This window comes from Orcinus orca, chromosome 8, assembly GCF_937001465.1.
Source record: "Orcinus orca chromosome 8, mOrcOrc1.1, whole genome shotgun sequence".
Taxonomy (NCBI): Eukaryota; Metazoa; Chordata; class Mammalia; order Artiodactyla; family Delphinidae; genus Orcinus; species Orcinus orca.
In genome coordinates this window covers 29851120-29875727 of record NC_064566.1, presented here as the reverse complement: position 1 = coordinate 29875727, position 24608 = coordinate 29851120, and the positions used below count along the sequence as shown (strand labels likewise).

The window sequence follows — 24608 nt, the reverse complement described above, 5'->3', positions numbered from 1 at the left end:
AGTGGTCACCCTTAGAGGGAGGTAGGATACAAGAGAGGCTTCTAGAATTCTGATAATTCTCTATTCCTTGATCTGAGGGCTGGTTAGTGGGTTTGTTCACTTTGTGAAAATTCATTTATCCATATATTTATGATTGGTCTATTTTCTACATAAGTTCATTTAAAAATTGCTTTCTAGTGACTTATTAAATAGCACCTTGTTTTAGTTTAAATGCATGAATTTTTTCCTTATTCATATATTCCACAGTTTTCCTTTCCCACATTCATTACTATTTATTCTCTCTAATTTCCCCTTAATGTGGCTGCATTGCAAAGGCTTTGTTAGTAACTTTTACAGAAGGTGAAATCCCTAGCTGATAAAAATGGCATATAAGAAAATCACTCACGTCTTATGGTGTGAGGTGGACCACGAGGTAGGGTCACAATCCTGCTAGCTAGCCATTCATCAGTATGTGGTAAAAAGATTTCTTTTGAAACATATAATTACCTAAAATAGATGGAAAGGAATAATAGAGATGCTAATGTAGCTGATAAATAGGTGATACAACCAAAGGCCTAATGACAAAGGGAAAACAAAAATTGTCTATGGTTGTTCTCCCTACATCAGATCCTAGGTATACTTTCATGAATACGGAATTACGAGTGTCACAGTTGGAAGGAACTTCAAAGATCATTATTCCATCTCATACTTTCTCAACTAGATTTTGATTTGAAAAACATGACTAATAACAGAAAGGTCTAAAATTTGCAGCTGGTTGTTAAATGGTTGTTTGCTTTGATGGGACAGGTCCTAGGCCATATGAAATTAGAAGTTCATTTAACCAAATACTTGTTTTTTTCAGAAGATAAACAAGGCAAACAAAGCAGGTGAACAAGGACATAAGATTAAGCTGCAGCTTCATGTACTTCCTATAGCAGAGAAAATGATTAAAACATCTTCTCATTATCATTAAGGAACCTATGGGTTATTTTCAGGTTTGGTTCTAGTGCCACATATCTTGAGCTAATCTGAAATACAAATATACAAAAGTAACATTTTATAAAAAATAATAGTTTAAGGTGTGTAAGGGGTAGTCACGAGACAGAAAAGCAAGCACTATAAAATCTACATCTTTAATGTATCTAGTAGTGAGAAACAATATTAGTATTTTATTCATGAAGACTACTTAAATAATATTTACAACAACTTTATGGGCACATATATGTACATTTGTACATCAAAGTATTTTTGGAAAGGAAAGACCAAATAAATCCTGGGTCATAATTTTATCACTCCTAAATTTTCCTTATTTTTAAAAAACAGTAAAGATAATTTAAGTCTACTATTTTCTAAAATGTCCTAATCAACTTGTTGTAGCATAGTAAAACTGAGTTGCTACCATACTGACTTAGGTATTTTAAAGGGCAGCAAATATTTTAGAAACTTAAAACACACGTTTTCTGTTGAAATTTTACATTTGCTTAGAATACAAAAGCACAAAACAGAAGGAATTTCGTTTTCTGCTTGCTGAAGGTATTTGGGTAAACCTAGCTTTTAAGATGGTCTTCTTTCAAAGATTTTTAAGAAGTTTCTGAAAGGGTACTGGCAACAAACCCTTTTAAAAGCTGACTTGTCAATTTCATTTCCCTTGATTTTGAAGAGACTTATCTTAGATTTCCTTTTGAAATATTTCTTCCAAATTTTCTAACCATGCTTGGCTTTACTTTATGGATGTTTCTTTTATATTCTAGAGAAGAAATAAAAAGATACATAAATATGGTAAAAGTATCATTCAAAAAGAATTTTCACCATTCGTTAAACTTCACAGCTGTTAATTAACCTGATTTAAAACAGAACACCAACAAAGAAACATTAATACCCTTGGTTTGAAAGTAGAAATTCATTTCTCTGCATTGTAAACTGAAGTTTTAGTGCGCATGTACGTACACCCCTTCCCCCTGCCCCAAAGCTATCAAGTGAAGTCAGTGAATAAACTACCACATTTACTTCTGTTCTTGAACTAAGGAAAGACTACTTCTGTGAACATTGTTCCCTTTCTTTTGTGCATCATCAACTTTTGTTTTTCATTCTTTGGATTATTTCCCAAGGACTTTCAAACTTCCATATTTTTCCAATTTAGAAGTATCATTTGAGTCCAGTACTTCTTTTTTTTTTTTTTTTTTTTTTTTGCGGCACCCGGGCCTCTCACTGTTGTGGCCTCTCCCGTTGCGGAGCACAGGCTCTGGACGCGCAGGCTCAGCGGCCATGGCTCACGGGCCCTGCCGCTCCGCGGCATGCGGGATCCTCCCGGACCAGGGCACGAACCCGTGTCCCCTGCATCGGCAGGCGGACTCTCAACCACTGAGCCACCAGGGAAGCCCTTGAGTCCAGTACTTCTTAATGTGCTGATCCTGATCCCATAGCTCTTTTTTCCTTTCACGGCTACCTCTAAAATATGTTCCATCTATCTATGTCCACTCTTCTGGTTCTTCTTCAGTGTTCACAATGATTCTCTACTCAACGAAGTGTTGTTACAAAAGGAGGCCACTGACTTCTTTATGGGTCTGTCTAATCTCTCATCCATTTTCTTGATCACATTAGGTTTTAGTTTTAGGGGCACATATTCTCTTGACACTATTTCTTATTTCTCTAAATGCTCAGTAAACAGAGTTTCCTTCTTTCCCACTGATGTTCCTTTTTTTTTTTCTTTTTAATTTGTACACTGTTAGTTGGAGTCAGCTGAATACATTCTAAGGAAGGCAGCCCCAGTTCTCTTTTACTTTTCTAGTAATTCCTGATGTGTATTTGGCCATTTTCACTTGGATATCCTAATGTACATAAACCATTATCTTCCCTTAAACGAATACCTTTTTCTAAGTGCTCCATTATCCTTAACAAGACAAAAGCTTTCCTCTTTGGCAAGTACTGTAGTTTAGTATTCTCTCCCACTGTTTTCTCTATAGATTATTCATCTCTCTTTACATATAAGATATTTGATTCATTTTATACTATTCTTAGAAAATAAGCATATTAGGAAACCTAAGTCTCTATTATTTGAGAATTATCATAAATTTATTATTTGGTTGCAGGATTATGAGTTCCTGGAGAACTTTTTCAGAAGACCAGTGGGACAGTACATATCTACAACAACTGCATATACACAATGTTAAACATTATTAAATATGGCATGTTGAACCAAATAATCATAGTAAATTCTTCTTTTCAGGACTTCATTGTTTGATTTTTAAATCTGCATGAAAGACATTTCCACTGAGCTTAAGGTAAACAACTGCCACTGGGCACCACAAGAAGTAAGGATTTATCAATGCAGCTTGGCAAAGCTATTGAGAAATTTTATATTACTCTAATGAAAAAGCATTGACAGAAAAAAAATAATAGTTTTCATGTTATTCTTAGACATACTCGTTATCTCATGAAACCCCTTTAAATTCCAAGCTATAATTATAAGTTCCTTTAGAGAAGAACCAAACTGGGTCTTAATGATCTTTATATTCATCACAGAACCTAGCACATAGTGACTGCATAGTAAATAAATACTTCCTGATTGAAGTCTTAGGAACTACAGTGTCAGAGAAACATAGGTCTGGACACAAAGGCCTAGAAATTGGTGGGTGCTATGTACCTCTAGTTTCACTGAAGATGTTTCCTTACCATGGACTCATGTCACCTCCATATGCAATTGAGAGGATGTAATCACCACCATCAGCATTTTTTTTCAACTTGCTAATTGGAGTTAAAATATGATTGTAACTAGGTATAGACTGGAACCTCACAATAATTGCACAAATGAATCAGAGGCCAAATTATTAAAAATAAGAGGTTAAGAGAAAAATTTCAAGTGGATATAGTTTATCTGTAAAATATACTTAATCACTAACCTATTAAATAACATAGTTAATTATTTCAATTATTAGTTAAATTATTTACACACTCTTCTGCAATACGAGGCAGTATGGATAACAAAAAGGGTACAGAATATAGAGTTAGGAGATCCAGTTCTGGGTTCTGGCTCCATCATGAAATATCTCTGTGATCTTGGGTGAGCATGTTTTCTATTTTGTGTCTTAAGTTTTCTTATCTGTAACAGGGATAACCACACTCACCATGTACAATAATAAAGGTGATGAGTACATAAAAGGAGACTCTCATGAAAACACTGTAAAAATATGTAAAGTACTATACATATGTTAGTTAATCATGTTATTAAATATCAAAATAAGAGCTGAAACATACCCATTGTTGGTCTGTTTTCTTGGAAGTGCTTATCACTTGAATTATCTTGGTGAACACGCTTGGCAGATCCAGAATTTACCTCAGCACTTAGTGAGGTATTTGATGTAGAGCTTCAAGGGAAAATTTTTATTTTAGTAAAGTCTTTTTTTATATCTCTAAATTCAAATACACATTCTACATTCAATAATGATTAAAGAAAACGTGAAATACTAAAATATTAAGTTGTAAAATCCCATAGAAGTAATTGGAGATACTAAATAAATTTTTGGCCCATAGGGAAGTTTAGCAGTGTGTGATTTTAATGATGTTTATTCAAATTGGAGATTATGAGTAGAGGTGTATGTCACAATTCTTTAACAGAACATTTCAGGGTGCTGTGCTGGACTGCATGCAAGCACTGTTATTCAAAGTGTAGAGATAAGGAGCACATTGCAAGAGGTGAAAAACTAATCTCAGATTACCAAACCCCTAATCTGGGGAATATGAACAGGTGAGATTGTTTGCAAACCTTGTTTTTAAATCAAGGCATGGTAATAGAATGAGAATCTCTCTCTGATTATTGCAATTATAGAAAGTGAAATGAAAAGAATGACCTATTTTCATTTGTTTTGTCTTCAAAAATTTATATCACTCTCATGTTATTAATGGGTCAAATTTCTAACTCAATTTGAGTTGACATATTACAAAACACCTATTGTGGCCTCATGTCACAGGATATACAAATGAGTAAGGCACAAACAACCCATGTCCTGAAAACTTACATAATAGATATATGGTGGGATGGGGGGAAAATAGAACAAATACACAAAATAATACAAGGCAGAACAAAAAACAGCACCACAGGTTTTCAAACTACAAGAAGCCGCAGGTTCCTGAGTTCAGAAGAAGAATGAAAAATGGAAGATTTTGTGGATGAGATGAGATTGATCTGGGTCCTGAAAAATAGCAATCCAACCCTTCCCAGTCCTACAGAGGATCAAGTTTTAGCAGGCAGGGTTGGAGGTCAAAGTGGGAGATGAACATCCCTTTCCACACTGATTCAAATAAGCTAATTTTAGGAAATTTCTGGCTAGTCAAGATATTATATACCACTTTACAAGTTGATATTAATTTGCTTGTCAGTTGGATTAACAATTGGAGGCTTCCCTTTATGGCAACAACTTGTTCTGGTAATCCTAAACCTGTGGTAAAGTGATGTGGGTTTATGTTTGTGGAACAGGAGAATATGGGTTATATGCTCAATGAAACTAGTCAGAAATGGCAATTTAATATGTTAGCAAAGAAAAATGGGTATAAGCACAGTGAATGCTGGGAAAAATAAGTCAACCTATGTATCTAAATTTTCTAGAGCCTGTAAGAGAAATGATTATGGTGTTCATAATGATGATTTTGCCAGCTCTGTTCAAGAATGCAAATATCTTCCCAAAATGGTTACAGAGAAGTACTTGTGTTATGAAAGTAAATAAATTCAGTTGTAGAAATTTTCTATTCACAAATGGTGCCAAATAAACTAAGTTACTATAAATCTATTTTGGATACTAAAACATACAGTTTTGATTATATATATATATATATATCAGCTGTCTAAGGCAAAAATTCTTTTTGGGTCATTTGGTGATTTTATGTCTTCAAGTGTAAAGATCAATGTCACTGGTTACTTTCGATGAGGGTTGTTTTCCCTGCAATATATCTTAAGGTTTTCTTTATTATTTTATGGTATGATTCTTCACTTTGGTTAGTTCTAAGACCTCGTTTTCACTCATAGATTGTTTTTATTTGAAAATCAGGGTTTTGAATAAATCTATTTGAATAAAACTCACATTTCTAGGAATGAAATCAAAGCCTAATCAAATAAGTTATGTATTTATATATAAGTAAAACACACTCAAACATTTTTAGGATTTAGGTAACATAGTCAACTAATAAAATATTTAACATTTGTTATAAATTCGTTAGATTTATATTAGATCACAAAATAAAAAGACCTAAAATTGGTATGGGTACCAATTCAAATTATTTTAAAGACTGTTTTGAGAAGAAACCTACAGAATCTTCTAGTTGTATGCCAAATGTATTTCCATAACTATTAATAAAAGTTAAGATTAGTCTTTTGTTCCCTTACATAGGTATAATATTTTTGCTTGATAAACATAATGCATCTCATATTCTTTCAGTGGAGATAATTTCTAGTTGGAATCATAGACATTTTTCAAAATAAACCAAAAATGTATGTAGGTGTGAGACCACTTTTGAGTGCCAAGAAAGACTGTGGAACAAACAAAAAACCAACCAACCAACCAGACACAAAGCAAACAAAACCCCAAATTAATAAATATAATTTATAAGAAAAAATTTACATATATATTTGTGTATTTGGTAAATTGATACATTTAGTTAAAATAGTCTGTTACAGTGATTATATAAATTGAAATGATTACACATCTGATATTCTCAATTTCAGTAGTTACTAAAAAATTCAGTCTGGTAGTTTTCTGGAATATCCAGTGCTTCTAGATGCTATTTTTTTTTTCTTTTGAGAGTAAAACTGATAAAAAATAAAAAAGTAATTATATACATGGAGCTGTTCCTCATTTTTAAAAACCATAACAAAATATACACACACCTAAATATGTACATAAAGCTGTTAAGTGGAAAATACCAGAGTCCATTACTCTCAAGCTCATGTAGATTTAATTGGGGGAAAGGAAGATTCTTTTAAAAAGTAATTATGTACATTTCTAGCATTAATCTCTTTTAACCTTAGTTAATGGCAGGATCTAATTATTGGTACCAGAGGGAATGTAACAGAGCAATTAATAGGCTATGAGAAATCTTACTTTCTTTAGTTGTCCTTTAATTTTATTTCGGAAGCCCTTTAACTCATCTAAACCCACTCCAAATACATAATTTACATACCAGGACATTTCTTGAAAAATCGTTTGGTTTTGATAATGACTCTGTTTACATTTAAAAGTTATTCTTAGCTATAAACTTTTGCTACATCTTAGTTACAACAGCAGAGCATGCTACCAGTGAAGAACAAGGAAAGTTCCCAGCATTAATTAAAGAAAAGAATAACATGACTCACACAATGAAAATTAGTGACAAGATGGGTAAAACAGACGATGGTGGTTAGCTAGGCTAAGTGACTGATTCCCATATATGACTAATCGCACAATTCAAATTTGTGACACAGCAAAATACAAAATTGTAAATGTCATGGATAGTCAGAGACATTCAGGAAAAATCAATCCATGAATTTTAAACATAAACATTTCAAGACTCCACTGGTACTTTGGACAGATGCTAAACGCAACTATGAGATGATACTCTATGTGGCACAAATAAATAGGCTGTTTGTAAATTTGTTAGCACTAGCCCGGATGATAACACGTCCATGGTGGAATATAGGAAACTTAAAAAAGAGTTATCTTAAGATCGTATGCTCTTCTCTCCATAATCACATGTTAAAGAAAAAGAGGTAAAGCAAGTCAGATCCATTTTACAATTTAACCATTCACTGTATCTTGTCATTGCATTCTATGCTACAGGATATAAAGACTATATAATGGGCTTCATGTCATATAACTCAATATATTTAAGACTTTTTTCCTTGTCTTTAATTTTTAGCTGTTTTACTGCTATGTACCTAGGTATGTTTCTCTTTGTATTAATGCTGCTTGCAGTTTGCATTGCTTCTCAAACCTGTGATTTGCCAACTTTGGTCAGTTTTGGAAAATTATTAGCCAGCATCTTCTCAAATACTGTTTTTTCCCATTCTTTTTCTCACTTCTTTCTGGGACTCAAAATACACATATGCTAGACCTTTTTAATTGTGTCCCATATGTCTCTTTTTGCTCTTCTCTATATTTTTATCTTTTTATACTTTTGCAATTGGTTTGAATATTTTTCTATTAACCTATCTTACAGTTCACTAAACTTTCTTCTGCCATGCCTAATCTGTTAAATTGATTTGAGTTTGCAATTTCAGTATATTCTATTTTTCAGTTCTAGAATATCCATTTGATTCATTTTAATAGAATCCAGTTCTCTGGGAAATTATCATCTATTTTATTGAACTTAATCACAATTAAATTTTTAAAGTCCCTATCTGATAATCTCAATATCTGTATCACTGCTTCTCTAGTTTGTTTTTTTCTCTTGATTTTCAGTCATTTCATCCTGTCTCCCGGCATTCTTAGTAACTTTTGCTTAAGTGCTAAACACTGCATATGAAAAACTGTAGAGGCTGGAGGTGGTATATTCTTCAGAGATGATTTAATTTTCTTCTGGCAAGTAGGCAAAATAGAGATAGATCACCTTGATCCAAAATGGGATTGAACTGGTCAAAGGTCTGTTTCAGGCTTTTAAGAACCAGTCTATTTCCAGTTTGCCCCACTCCTACCTAAAGCATAGGCCTTAAAGATTTCAAATAAAACCCTGGGCGTTTAACAGGGCCTTTTCTCCATGATGATCCCTAAACAACAATTTTTGTGTCCTGGTCCCATGAGAAGGTCAAAACTCTGCTTATTACTTTAGCCTCTTGGCAGCCACTTTTAGTTGGTTTTGTGGCCTCTTATTACACAGAGTTTAGAAATTGGCCAAGACCTTGAGGGCAAAAGCTACACAGATTTTTTTTTCCCTAGCTCAGTGAGATGTTGATAGCTATAGGCTTCCATTTTTGGCTTGACCTCTATATTTGATGCCATGAACTGGCAAATGCTAAATGGAAAAAAAGAGGCAGAGAAGGTCTCGTTCTCCACAACTTGTTTTCCTTTCCTCTGGGATCTTAGACCCTCAAGTCCTGGCTGTGTTGGTTGTTCCCGAGTGCCTTCAAGCAGCTGTTAGTTGAATTTTATCAGCTTTTATAATTGTTCCTGATGGAAAACTTGGTCTGATACAAGCTACAATGTCATAGCCAGAAACAGAAGTCTATTCACTCATCACATTTTAGTCATACATCAAAATCCATTAAAATAATATGACTTTAGGACTGAAGAAATTCAGTAATGTCTGGAGGGAGAAATACCAAATGAGTAAAAATTGTCAACAGAAGAAAACTTAAATGACCTTTCTGAAGGCCAGAAGACTTTTAAATTTATTTTTAATAATCTGAAATATGGAATACTTTATACAAATATCAAGTGAAATATTTGGGCTTTATCAAGATCTCCCTTTGATAATATACAACTAGTGCTGGGACTTCCCTGGTGACACAGTGGTTAAGAATCCACCTGCCAACGCAGGGGACACAGGTTTGAGCCCTGGTCCGGGAAGATCCCACATGCCACGGAGCAACTAAGCCCATGCACTACAACTACTGAGCCTGCGCTCTAGAGCCCGTGTGCCACGACTACTGAGCCCGTGCGCCACAACTGCTGAGCCCGTGCGCCTAGACCCCATGCTCCGCAGCAAGAGAAGCCACTGCAATGAGAAGCCCGTGCACCACAAAGAAGAGCAGCATAAGCCCGCGCACAGTAACAAAGACCCAGTGCAGCCAAAAATAAATAAATAAATAAAACTAGTGCTGCATTCAGAGCAGTTTACTATATGTATGCTTAAATGTGAATTGACAGTCTAATTACAGGAAATAAAAAGAGCTGTAGGAAACAAAGTATAAAGATGATCTTACATGTGTATAAAGCCTGAACCAGTTTATGTTTAAATGTACCTTGTTAGTTTCCGTTTCCTTTTGGCAGCAGCAGTCATTGCCATGTAGGATGGTACTATGCTTGGTATAGGCAGAGAATGTTTAGTTGAGAATGAAGAAGGGGCAAGCCTGTATATTAAATAATGAAAAATAAAAAGTAATTTTGATTTGTACTATGGAGAAAAAAGGGGGCATACACTTCCATAATTAGAACATCATTTTGTCTTAATACATAAAGGAAAACATTATTCAATACTATAAACTTCCCTTGATTGCCTGGGGTTTTCTTTTCTCTTTTTTAAACCATAGATAGATTTCTGCATTCCCACAGCATAGAAAGGTGAAGGTATCATTTTTCCCATATTTAGATTAATTGTGAACATACATATTAAGTGAGAAGGATATGTTTTTGCTTGGAAGACATACAGTCAACCATACCTTAGACTTACGACTATTTCAGAGTGAGCTGAGGTTTGCTAAACATCAATAGAAACTGTAGTATTTCCTTTAGTGAAGATATTAATGAATAATAATAAACAATTGGTAATCATCCACTGATGGCTTGTAACATCTTAACTTTGGAGTATGAAGAACAAACTAAATATATCTTAAGGTCTCCTCTAGCCTAACAAGGGTGAATCAACTTAAGTTTTAAAATTAAAGACTTCACAATATTGTGTTAGTGGATTAAAATTTAGAGAGAAAGACAATTAAGATTTAATGAAGGTAAAAACACTGACTTTTTGTAATCAAGATAGCATACTTCATCTGTGAAACAGATCTTAAATATACCTACAGAGGAAAAAGAAAGCTAATAGTTTAAAGGCTATGTAAATAAAACAAAAGAAGAATTGGCAAATAGTCCTGTGTACCTTTGTAAAATGTTATTGTTTGGTAGTGATTCTTGTTCAGGTAAATTACTTTTCAAGCTCTTGGTGTCTTCACATATAACAAATGTAGACTCCAAATCCTCCTGGCCATATTCTTTTCTCTTGCTGAGAGGGATATCTACTTCACACAACATTTTCAGAGAATTATCACTGTTTGTATTTGAGTTGATGGCCTGAAAACTGGTAGTATGTGATGATGATTTTAATAAGGTCACTGCAGATGGATATTGAGAAGTTTTTCTACAGTCTTCTGGAGTATACACAATGGGTTGAAGTTCTTTGCTGAGGGAATCATTGAGCTGCATATTTTCAGACAGTGTAGATTTTTGGGGATGTTTTGCTTTCAAGGGAGAAGGCATTAATTTTCTTCGGGTTCTTTTTTGTGGAGGAATTTTAAGCAGATTAGATTCACTCGGAGATGTGCCTGTTCAACAAAATTAAAAAGAAGTTCAATAATGTTGCCTAAATAGTTTTCCAATAACCTTACCAGTTAAGAGAAGGAAAAAAAAGACCCCCAGTAATAAGTATATTTTCTGCCAAATTGATAAAAATTTAAAATAAATAAGTTGGAAAGAAAAACGTTATTGCTAATAACGTTAAAGTTAATAAACTCATTATAAAGAAATTCTACAACAGAAAATAGATACTAAGTAGCTAATATCAATATTATAGATACAGCTATCTTGAGATATTGGGCAATTATGAAAATAAACTGCATCCAGTAAATGTATACATTTCTCTAAGGATCTGTACCTGACCCTCTTATTCTATACTCTTATTTCTTTTCTTTTTCTTTGTTTAATTGAAGTATAGTTGGTTTACAACATTGTTAGTTTCTGGTGTACAGCAAATTGATTCAGTTTTATATATATATTCTTTTTTGGATTCTTTTCCATTATAGTTTATTATAAGACATTGAATATAGTTACCTGTGCTATACAGTAGGACCTTGTTGTTCACCTATTTTACATACAGTAGTTTTTAATCTGCTAATCTCAGACTCTTAATTTATCCCTACCCCTCCTTTCCCCTTTGGTAACCATAAATGTGTTTCTTATGTCTGGGAGTCTTTCTGTTTTGTAAATAAGTTTATTTGTATCTTTTTTCTTATATTCCACATTTAAGTGGTATCATATGATATTTGTCTTTCTCTGACTTACTTCACTTAGTATGATAATCTCTAAGTCCATCCATGTTGCTGCAAATGGCATTATCTCATTCTTTTTTTATGGCTATACACTCTATTTCTAATTATCCTCTTGCCACTACCTTCTCAGTCACGTGAGTCCCATATAACTAGATTTTTACTTTTTCCTTGCATTTCCCAATGTTCACCAGTCCTGCCTCTTTTACACTTACAGTTAAAACATAATTCTGATCATGTCATTCCCCTGATTAAAGATGTTTAGTAATCTTTAAACAGAAACATAATGCCCAGAGATTTTTAGTAGGGGAATTCTTGTTCCTTGCTCCAACATTAAGAGACAAATTGTTTTGTTTGAACTTAAGTGTGAACTCCCCCAATACTAGACATGCTTAAATATTTAAGTACACAAAGACTTCTCACTTTCTTTTAGTGTACAAAATAATGACTTGATTACATATATAACAATAATCTTGATCAGCTCCAGTGTACTTATGTTGCATTTTTTAATTAATATATATTTTTTCTGCTTTGCCTATTTCATTCTGGTAAACTTCATGGTGCCTGACACAAAGTAACTCTGCTTAGAGTGTGCTGTCCAGGGAAGAAACTATAATGTGTATTTCTCACCATGTTTTCAAATCAGGCAGTAAAATTCCCAATTGATGTTATATTTGCTTTACAATATAATAATAACTTAAGTAACACTGAAAGCTGAATAAAATAAGTGCTGTGTATTTCAATAAAGCAATTCAAACTTTCAACCAAGTTAGAAAATACACTTATAACAATCAGCAACAGTACATGCATTATTCTTATTACATTAGTTGACAGTAGACTCTGCTGTGGCTAGGTTGACAATTACCCTCTAGGAAATACGATTTAAAAACAGGAAGAAAAATATGATCCCTGTTCTACTAAGGAATTTTACTTTTCTGAGAACTAGATAAATGAGATCCAGATCTTAAAATAATTTTCCACTCCCTTTAACATGACATTTGTCAAATTTTCCATTACCAGATATTTTTATACTAATGCTGCAGTGTAAAGACAGTAACTTTTCTCCACTGTGCTGCTACCACCAATTTGGTGGCTATTAATAGCTGGAAGATTAACTTCTTTTCCCAGGAGAGGGAGCAGGGGTATGTAGAGGATAGAAAACTATATCGAGGATAGAAAACTGAATCGGGAGTCAGGAGACTTGGATTCTATTTCTGGCTTCACCAACAACTCACTGAGTGACCTTGGGCAACTCACTTAAGCAGTGTGGGCATTAATACCCCCTAGAAAAAAGGGGATACTATCTTTCTATGTACAGGGATTTTCTAGGATTAGATAATATCTATAAAATACTTAGAGCTCAAGGAAAGGCTCTAGAAATATAGGCTTAAACTGTTAGCATTGTGACGTTCACAGGGTAAGCTGTAATTTACTTTCCAGTATTCCATCAATACCCAGCACACCATTATCACCAAAAGAATATATTTCAAACAATATATTGTTTGAATATATTTCACTTTCAGTTTATCAGATATCCAGTTTATCAAGGCTGATGATAAACTGTAATATAAACCCAAGGTATTGTGAAAGCAGGCACATCTAAGTGTTATTTGAACATGCAGGCGTCGTAGCAACATTCTAAAATTTAGAACACAATGGACCATGAAACCTCAAGGGATAAGGATTATCCAGAGTAACTATTTTTCTTGTGCATATCTACGGAGGGATAATCTCTGGAGTGGCAGTGGGCAAATTCCCATGATGGTGGACCATGTTTTCTCCATTGCTTATAAACAGCATGAAAAGCGGGGGGGTGTCTTCCATAACACACCAAAAAAAAAAAAATCTACCAGTTCTTTGGGATAATCTAAACATACATCCAATATCAAATTTTGGTATGATCAGACTAAGTAACAGTTTGCAGTGAAAGCAATAGTAATCTTACAATGACATTATCTTTAGCTATAATTCTTCTCTCCTGATAGGATATGATAACTTGAAGGAGAAACATGAAGATGCGGCCGATAATGGACTCACATACCACTGTTTTACTGGACCTGAAAGGAGAGATGCTACAGACACACAGCATGTACAAAACACAAATCCAGGGGGTTCTTTTCTTTCTATCCTCTCAGTTATTAAGTACAGATAAAATAAAAAGAGAGCAGAAAATAGATGGTCAATTCAGGACTACTTAGGCTGACTAGTTGCTAAGAAAGGTTCAGAAGATAATCAGAGCAAAATAAGATTTAAAGGCTTAAATAAAAATTAGACAGTGAATTCACTGTAACTGTAAGGGAATAATGACTCCATTTATTCCTGAAGACTAAAAGAGCACGATAAACAACATGAGATTTCATTTTGAATACGATATCCAGAATATATAAATACAACTATATAATAAATAGTCATTCCCCTTTAGTTAGGCAAGAATACTTTAAGTGGGTATGGCAAACTGGAGGGTGCTGGATTAGAGGCTACAACAACCACTGGATATGCTAGGTCTATGTCTATAAAAGAGATCTGCTGTACTTTTCCATTAGAGGATGTGCAGTAACTTTCCAGAAAAGCAGGCTTGGGGAGTCTGTAGTTTCCCTTGATTCAGTCTGGGAAAATACTATCTAACAAGATTCTGTAATTCTTTGGCCTACAGAGTGGAAATGACAAAGAAGGAACCTGGAGGAAGATTATAATTCCTTTAAAAAGGGCCCATAAAACGAGAAAAGGAATCATGTAGTTAAGGACTTTCAGAACAAGGGACTCTAATAGGTAATGGTAGTCAATGAAATACCTCAGCAATAGAGGTGCCACACAGGAGGTGACAGGACATTAAAAATGCATCATTATAAGGTAGGCTCTTATAAAGTGGGATGGAAAAGATTGGCAGCTGCTTGGGAGGAAAGCAAGTCTTCTCTCCAGGGTCTCTCCATCTAAAGAACCAGCCTACTACATCACATACTAAGGATACAAGGTAGCAGGTATCCTATGTTCCGAAAAATTTTGTTATTTCTAGACCATGTCTTGGAACTTTAATTCTCCAGCACAGTGTAGGTGTACTGCATTTCTATTGCTCTGAAATGGTTATGATCCATGGTTACGTGAATATGACTTGTTGAAATTCATGTCCAAATAATAACAATAACCATAACGTCGAGACCTTTAAAAGAAGTTACTACTATTATTTTCAATACAGTATCAACGTTTATTTGATTAATGAAAAAAAAGGCTGTAGTCAGCTATGGAACAAGAAAAACAACCTAAGAGGACTGCATGTGCATAAAAAGATTCACTGTTTGTTCATTCATCTAGTATTAAGCACTGCCATGTTCCAGACCTTTTCTAGGTATTGAGACTATAGCAGAAAACAGAACAGTTAAGAATTTACATTTCTGAGGGGAGAAGGCAGAAAAATAAATTATCTTAATACGTTAATAATGATATATGAGTTGTAAAGACAGTAAGACAGAAAAGTGGAGTAGAGGGTGATGGGAGATAGGAGGGGTGTGGTTTATGATGGCCAGGGAAGGTGATTCTAAGAATGGGATATGTGATCTGAGACTTGAATGGCTATGAAGGAGGCAGGCCTACAAAGATCTGGGGAAAGAGGCAGAGGAAACAGGAAGCGCAAGACCCAGCGGCAACAATAAATTTGTTGAGCTCAAGGAAACGAGAGAAGGCTAGTGTGACTGAAGTGTAGTGAGTTAGAGGTAGAGAAGAAATGAGAAGCTAGAGATATTGAAAGAGGCCAGCCTGTGTTAGGATATATGGATAAGGGCTTGGATTTATTCCAAGTGCAAAGGGATATCTGTGGAGGATTCTAAGCATGGTTATGATGTGATCTGACTTACATTTTAAAAAAAGATTGCTTTGCTTACTGCGTGGAGAAAATATGAATGGGTAAGAGAGGAAACAAGGAACAAGAACAGTAACAAGACTATTGCTATAGCTCAGGCAAGAAATAACAAGAGCTTGGACTCGAGTGGTAGTAGTAGTGATAGATGTGGGAAGGGTGTGGTAATCAAATAATCAGATAAAAATTATATAAAGTAAATCCAGAATGTATGTAATAACATACATAGGTGTGATGAGGTATCTGACAATCAGGAACAAAGATAAGGAGTTCACACAAAGGAGTAGTATATATTAATTTTATACCATTTTACAGAAATTGACAACATTCCATAAAACCATGAACCATTTGACATGCACAATTACAGAGAAGTTCAAAAGGTCCTAAATATCATCCCTCAAATTTGGCATTCTCTTCTTACTGACATTACCTGCTCCCAGCCCCCACTCATCAGGCTTGAAGTCCTGTCCCCTTGAGGAGCTCTGATCCAAGTGAATTCAGGTGTCTTAGAACCTGCCTCCTTCCCTCTCTGGTCTCTTTGGGGTTTGAGGATATGATTTCTTAGTTAGAGATGATGGGTGTTATTATCATGTTGGGGTAGGGAAAAGGAAGGAAGGAGAGTGAGGCTAAGTAGGAAATGGTTCTAGAACAAGGGTGGCAGAAAGAAGAAAATTTATTGAAAATGGATTTTGGCTCCTAGGAAGTTGTACGAAAAGCAATGTGAGGGGAAGATGTAAGTTAATAGAGTGATGGGAAAGGGCATCTACTTTTAGGTCAGGCACTCTACTTTCTCATCTCTAAACACCCTCAAACAACTGAAACATTTATCTTCACTTCCAGACATAGACATACTGCGATTTCAGACACAAGCGCTGACTGCTTCACTCCCAATATCTTGTTAATTATCTTGAACATTCAATTACTTTAAAAGGAGCCAATGCATTTTAAATCCATGTTTAGCGAAGCCTTGAAAATGCAAAATGTGGTCTTGTAGTGAATGCATTAATCAAGTAATATATGATATACATGATATTAGAACCTTTTCTTTTTGGTAGGGGCACAAGATAGAAAGGCACTGAATACTTAAATTGCTCACTAGAAGATCCAGTCCTTGGTTGGCTCCGCCTTAAATGTCTCGCCTTAGAAACACCCTTAGTACAAGAAGAGATATGAAGGTTAACTTTGTAAAAGAAAACCAGTTTTAACCAAGGTGGTAATCTGAATAGAGGTATGTAGCTCCCCTTCCAGATTCCCTTTAAAATGACCATATAATAGAAATAGGAGAAAACTTGCTCTAATGTTAGTAATAAGAGAAGAGTATTATCTGCACACCAGGACAGTAGAGGACCTTATGAGAAATATTGTGTAGCTAGAACTGGAAAAAAGGAAGGCATAGAGAGAATAACTTATAATTTCCCCACTTCATCCTTCAATGCTATCCTTGGGAGTGAAGTAAAAGGCACTGGAAGAATGTCACTGAAGTTCCTTAAATGAGGAACAGGGATGAGGGAGTAGATAGGGTAGGAGGAGAAAGGGTGAGACAACACTATGAGATACAGTGAAATGACAATATGTGAACGCTAGCAGCAGCACTAAGAGGCCCTAAGATTCAGTCCTGGTCTAGCTGTCTCACCGTAGAAAGGAACACTGAACAGAAAGTGCCCAACCCTGTGGGCCTTGCTCCCAGCACTGGTGGCAAAGAGGCAAGGTTTCTACCTGAGGCTACCTGAGGCTCTGGTTTCTTTTCTACACTCCCTGGGCTGTGAGATCCATGAAAAGGAATGCACTTCCCCCATATCTCTGGACCTTACTATCTACTTGATTATCAGGAAGTTAAGGGCAAAACCATACTACTAATAAGCACAGAGGAAACTCACTGGACCAGTAAAAGGATAATACAGTATAAGGGAGAGGCAGAACTGGCACACAAACTCAGGCCTTCTGATAATCCAGAAGCCACGTTTTACCTACACCAAGCTCCTACCACAGGGAGAATTTAATCAATTAGGATAATAGCTAAATAAAACATGGGATATACATAATTACACTGTTATTTAAAGACATATTTTACAGATTATCTGATGATTTGGGAAAATATCCCATGAAATGAAGCAGTAAAGAAATTTAAATGCAGCATGATCCCAATTTTGAAAAAAAACAAACAAAAACCCCATCAAAACCAAATCAAAGCATGTACATACAGACCCCATGAGCGAAAAGGGGGTGAAAAAGTCACAGAAAACAGAGCAGAAGGAAATATGGCTCATTAGCTGAAAGACCGAACTATGTACATAGAACACAACCAGGGTCACCAGATATTTGAGAGTATGTCTTTCAACATGATAATCAAAACATATGACTACACACAGGAAAAAAAAGTGAGAGGAAATAAATGAGTATATTAGGATAACCATAATTAATATCTTCTGAGAAATGAGACATTATTACATTCATGAAGCAAAACCAAAGTGCTATAAGAAGAAACACTGAATTTTAAGAAAGAGTTCTTAGAAATTTAAAATGAGAGGAAAACAAAATAAAAGTAAAGGTTCTAAGATAAAGTGGAAGACATCTCCTAGAAAGAAGAACAAACAAACCAAAAGAGGTAAATACTAGAAAACAGATAATAGAATTAGAGGATCAATCCAGAAGATCCAACATCAGAATGATAAGTGTTCCAAAGACAGAACAGAAAGAAGGGCAGAAACATATTATGGAGGTTTATGTATGTAAGCACGTGGAAGTGCTTGAATACATATGTGAAAATTTCTCAGAGTGAAAGGATAAAGGTTTCCAGTGCAAAAGGCCCACAAACTGTTTAGCATAATGAACTTAAAAAAGACTAACACCAAGGTATAGCATTGTGACATTTCAGAATACCAAGGATCCCAAAATCTTCCTGGGAGAAAAAGTCCCACACAAAGTATGAAGAATAAAAATGGCATGACAGTTAATGGCAACACTGGAATCTAGAAATCAATGGAGCAATGTCTTCACAGTTCTTAGAAAAATTATTTCCAACCTAGAATTCCATACCTAGTCAATCAGAAAATAAAAATATTGCTGTACATCCAAGGTCTAAAAAAATTTTACTTCCTATGCACCCATTCTCCAGAATTTATTGGAGGATGAACTTCCGTAGAAGAAAACAAGAAAGAGGATGGGAAAAAAAACAAATACTACATACAGAAACCATAAAGCTGTACAAGAAAGAGAATTTATACACTTCGTAGCTCAACAGAGAACGATATTTACTTGATAACACTCTAGAGATTTATTTTTAAAAAGGTGAAAAACTCTTTTGGCATAAAGGGGGACAGGAGGAAATGTATACACATTGTAAAGGAGTTAAATCCTTTAAAATAAAATGAAATAAAAGTAAGTAGATAACATCTAAAATTGGAAAAATATAAACAAATAAGAATTAGCAGTATAAATTTTAAATTTAGAAATTAGGAGGAAAAATCAAAAGAAATAGCTAAAAGGTGAATAAGAATTGGAAGTGGGCAGCAATAGGGCAAGGAATACCTACACAAATATTATAGTACTTGCTAGCTTTCTAAATTATGTGCAGGTATTACTTTTATAAAAATATAAACTGAATTTTAAAAGGAGGTGGAGGTGAAGAGGGGGAAAAAAGGAGGGGGCAGGGGGAGAGGGGAGAGACAGACACACACACACACGCGCACACACATGCAGAAGCTTTTAATGAAAAGAAAAATGGTTAAACTTTGGGGCTATAAAAGGAAAGAGCAGTCCAAAAATCACATCTCTTGCTTGTCCTGGGATAGCTTTACCCCAAATCTGTGGACTCTGAGTGGGGTCAAACTAGCCAAAGCTATGAGTCTAAACTGAAACATGCAAGCAGATAACATGAAATGGAATTGGCAATCTAATAGAAGGGCAAAATGAACATTCTAGGCCTAGGGAAGGTGGGAAAGATCTTTTATTTAGCCCCATTCTCCACTGGCTTATCATCTCACTCTCCTACTTATGTTTTCCCTAGCATGCAACAAAAAGAAAGGCAGAACAGTTATCTACCTAGTAATTTAAAGAGGGCCAATAAAAATGTGAATCAATCAGCAAAAATAAATCATTCAATATGGTGAGAATGAGCAGAATGGATTTAAAGTCATGAGTCCCAGGAATGAAGGAAAATTCCTCTTCTTCAGGGAAGAGGTAAACCACTTGTGAAATCTGAACGTTAGCATGTGTAATTCTGTTATGCTTTAAAGTTTATAGCACATAATAAATAGTAGAAATAAAAATAAAGCTTAGATAGCAAAAATTCTAAGAAATGAAAGATATATTTTGTATGAGGACATGGATTTAATCAGTTTGCTTTCAGATATTTTAAGTGTCCTAAAGACCTCTAGCTTTAATGATATTTCTTATACCTATCTTTATCTTTACATTTAGATTCCATACGAAGGTAAGATATACTTTAATTTCTTCACAGGTCTGTTGAGATATTCAGATGATTAAACAGAGAGGATACCGCTTTAAGGATCAAGACATTTTCTATTACTGTTTTCAAATTAACTAGAATACATATAATTCTAAAGAACAGTTTGGGAACTTCCTGAAGAGAAAATGTTCATTGAAAAATAACTTTGGTATTGCTTTACTTATAAAGGTCTAACATAGTTATCTTGAAATTCAAGATGATCTCTTAGGGCTTTTTAACACCTCAAATAGTTGAAGGCACATATTAATAAAATAACAATATAATGCACCCTATTGTTGTTTTTATAGTTATGAAGTCTTTTTAGCAAAAAATGCATAAACAATGCTAGAGATTTATTCATCAACTCCTTTAGGGAAGAGGTTTAGGGAAGAGGGTAGGCAATGAAAGTTATATGATTAAATAATATAACTTTTCAAAATGACTATGTCCTACAATTTAGACCATGATTTGAAAAGTGATCAGAGACAGATCAGAGCTAATGAGAGATATAGAAAAGTCTCTCTTCTAAACCCTAGGGTAAATTTTGCTTAATGAATCCAATCCTAGTCTTTGTAATACTTAACCATTAATAGTTTAGGAAATATCTTAAAATATTTATATGGTGCTTTAAGGCATCATATATACAGCTGAAAATGTGCATTTCAGGATAAAGTGGTTTAGTGTTCTATTTGTTCCTACATTATGGCTAGAGATTCCCACTTCAAAAAGTTTGTTTACTGTAAGTCCATAAAGAGACTTAAAAAGGAAGTCAGAAAAAAACATTTGTTGAGACTGCCAAGGTTTACAAGCCTTTCAAAGTCTTTTAAGTATTAAAACCACTTTCAAAATTAACTCTAAATGCAAGTGCTAAAATTGTGGATAGTGAAAAAATACAATTTTCATCAGTAGTATTCCAAATTCTAACACAATGTTACCTAGATTACAACATAAGAACGTTAACATTTGTGTAGTCTGTGTAGCATTTTATAGAATAAAATATGCTATTAATATAAGCCACAGCTTAATATCAAAACCAAAACAGTAAAAATAGTAATAAAATTAGAATTAATTTGTCTGATCACTAAATTATATTTGCTAAGTGGTTAAAAGAAATTATGAACAAATATTTGATGACTGGTTAAGTGGTTAATGAAGAAGTAAACACAGTTTAGATATTAATCTGCCATTTGCCATCATTCCCCCAAACTTCTGAAATTTTAAGGAATATGATCAACTAATGGCAGTTCAATAAAAGCAATAAATTAGATATTTTGACTTTGTTAGTGAAATACAGGAGAGTCTCATAAAGAAATATATGAAAAAGACATTTGAGAAATTGCCTACACCTCAAGAGAAACATGTAAAAATGTATTTACTGGCTGCATTGTTCTTTAAGTTATTTAAGTCCACTTGTGAGCATAATCTAGTTTGCTTCAATATTTCAATCTTTCAAATATTTCATTTCTCCAAGAAGCTTATCCCACAGATTTGATTTAGGACTCTAAAATATTTCCAGTAGAAAGCAGGAAAGAGTTGTTTCATGTCTGTCTTTCTAAAAGTAGTTTTAAGAAATGTCAGTATATTTTTACTTTTAAAAGATTTTTTTACAATATTTATTTTTTTGCTTATTTTAAACAATTTCCTTAACGAGGCCATAGGATTAAATGTTACATATATTAATATAGGCCACTTCTTATATGATCCTACTAATACACAAGGATATTATATAATTTAAGATAATTATATATTATATAATATGCTAGTACATTAGTAGGAAAAAGAAAGAAAGTGGTGGTGTAAACGAGCTAAATCTTCATCTCTTAGAATGAGCTGATAATACCTAAACATAGATGAATCAATAAACAGCAGTAAGCATACTGTTTAGAATTTGTTACACATCATCCAACATGCATTTTAATAGAAAACAGAAAAAACAGACTTGTTTTGTCTGTTTTCCTAAAAGCAGTTTTAGGAAATGTCAGTATATTTTTACTTTTAAATGAATTCTTTTAATTATTATTAGAAATGCCCTTAAATCAATGCATTATTAACAAATCACATATAAATAATTTTAAATCAATGCCCATTACAGAGGAAAAGGAAGTTAAAACTTACACATGTTTCATAGTAGCAAAAAAAGAAAGGCCCAAGTAATAGAAACCCTTACTTTATAATATTCTTACATCATAAAAATCATATAGTTTAGCAATGTATACAGTTTTTACTGAATTTCCACTTTAAAATGGTCGTACTAATTCTTGATTAATTATAGGCCACCAGGAAAATCACAGTGGGGTTCATCTCAAACACAGAACCAGAATTTAGCACTATATGATCTTAATGTTCACTTAAACTTTCCTACTTCTAATTTGTTGCTCACAGCAAGAAAAGTGATATGCTCATATATCAATCATATTTGTTGTTGGCATAACTAAAGTCTCTTATTGATTTACCAGGGGCAAGTCAGGTAAAGAAACCAAGCAATACAAAGTAATAACATATATAAATATGATTATAATGAAGACTTAAAAATACAAAATTTTCTTCACAGACCCAAAAATATGAATAGAAGGCACTATATCATTTCAACCCCTCAAAACTGAGATGTCATCTACCTACTACTACTAGAAGAAAGAAAACATAAATGTGAATTAAATAGATAAATACCTTTATAATTTAAAGTTGGGTTACGTAGAAATTAACAACCACCATAAATAAAAGAAAAATATGTATCATATATGGCAAAGTGTTTAAAGCTCTTGTCTGTATATATATGTATATCTATATATATACATATGTGGTCATCTATCTATTTGATGTGGTCATCAAACAAAGTAAATAAGGAAAATGAAAGATAATAGAAAAATAAGACAAAGGAGATAAACAGGTAACTCAGAATGAAATACAAATGGACAAAAGCACATTAAAAAAATATTCACCTTCTACCCCCCTTTATCGGGGTGGACTGTACACTTATAATAGTTCTGGAGAATAACCTGACAATGCATATCAAATGCTTTAAAAATGTATAGACCCCTTGACCTAACTATTCTACTTTTGGGGGTCTTAGCCTAAGGAAATAATTAAACAAGTCGCAAAATATGCACACACACACACAGATGTCCAGTGGAGTGTTGCTTACAACAGCAAGAAAGGGAAAACAACTGAACGTTCATTAATAGGGGATTAGGTAAATATAATATGCAGGTAACAAAAATTACTTAAATTCATATTTGATAGGAAAATGTGTGTATAACAAGGGGTTCTGTGAAAAAAAGCAAAATGAGGTTAAAACATTAGTGAAAGGGGCAATAAACCTAAAAATGATGAAAAAACTGTTTTTGACTGTCAATGAAGTTATAGTTTGTTGGGGAGAGGGAAGGTAAGATATGATAATTGTTATAACAATGGAATAAAAAATATAATGGAAATGTAAAAGAGTATGTGCAGGCAAAGTGGGGAGGACTCATTAATGGGAAGGTTTCACAAAGAAGGCAGTATCTAAATTGGACTGTCAATGAGGATAAGGATCTTAATGTGCTAGGATGTGGGATGGAGAGAAAGCAGCACTCAAGATCGAGGGAGAAGCCTGGAAACTGTAGAGGCAAGAAAATGAAAGCATGTTTAAGAGGAGGTTGGGACACTGAGTGCCATAGGGAAGTGAGTCTGCATGGAGCTGGGAAAGCCTTTAAAGGTTCTTCTAAGTAAGGGGTCTGAACTTTGCTAGGAAGATCATTTTAGGGTGAAGAGTAGATTGTAGAGGGGGAGAGGTGAGAAATGGAAACTGTTCTAGATATCACTATAATTATTCATTTCTTACATCAAATCTTCTCAAAATGTTTTAAAATAAACTGAATTAAGAATCATCACTCTATTCTCTGTTTAAATAAATCTCTAAAACACAAGTACTAACTGGCAATTTCATGTGGTTTCTTAGGTAGGAGGGGTCTATATTTATTTTTCAGCTTTTTGAAATATTCCACAGATGGTTCCTCTAAATAGAGAGACTAGATAATTTATCACTAATGAGTTAAAAATCCCCCTCTTAAACAATGGGCAGGCCTTCTGGGGTCATTTTTGATGTGCCATATCATGTGTCCTGAATGATTTTACCCAGGGGAACTAATTTATCAAAAGCTTAAGACTGCAAATGTTAAAAGATTTACAGAGCTGTACGTTAGTGTAAAAAGCAGAATGCAGTATTTAGCAAACATGAGTCACAGGCTGCAAAGTAGGGTTCATGACAGGGAGACACTGATGAATGGGATTAGATCTAATTGAGGTTTGGTACAAAATGATGGCAAGGATTTTTCTTTTGCTAGCACTCATGTTAATAAGTATGTGAGCAAGTATTTTGGGAAACTATGCTAAGTTAAAATTAGTTGGCAAAGTTC

At 34.1% G+C, this 24608-nt stretch overlaps 1 protein-coding gene across 1 annotated transcript in view; it reads right to left on the bottom strand.

The window, feature by feature from the left end:
* Positions 1-1093: 1093 nt before the first annotated feature.
* The window catches only part of KIF18A (kinesin family member 18A), a 79556-nt gene continuing 56041 nt past the window's right edge, over positions 1094-24608 (bottom strand). The window contains exons 14-17 of the mRNA XM_004263947.4: positions 10756-11197; positions 9905-10012; positions 4234-4343; positions 1094-1726 (exon numbers count right to left, since the gene is read on the bottom strand). Coding sequence (XP_004263995.1) covers positions 1644-1726; positions 4234-4343; positions 9905-10012; positions 10756-11197 — 743 coding nt within the window. The 3' untranslated portion in view covers positions 1094-1643. The remainder of the gene's footprint in view (positions 1727-4233; positions 4344-9904; positions 10013-10755; positions 11198-24608) is intronic.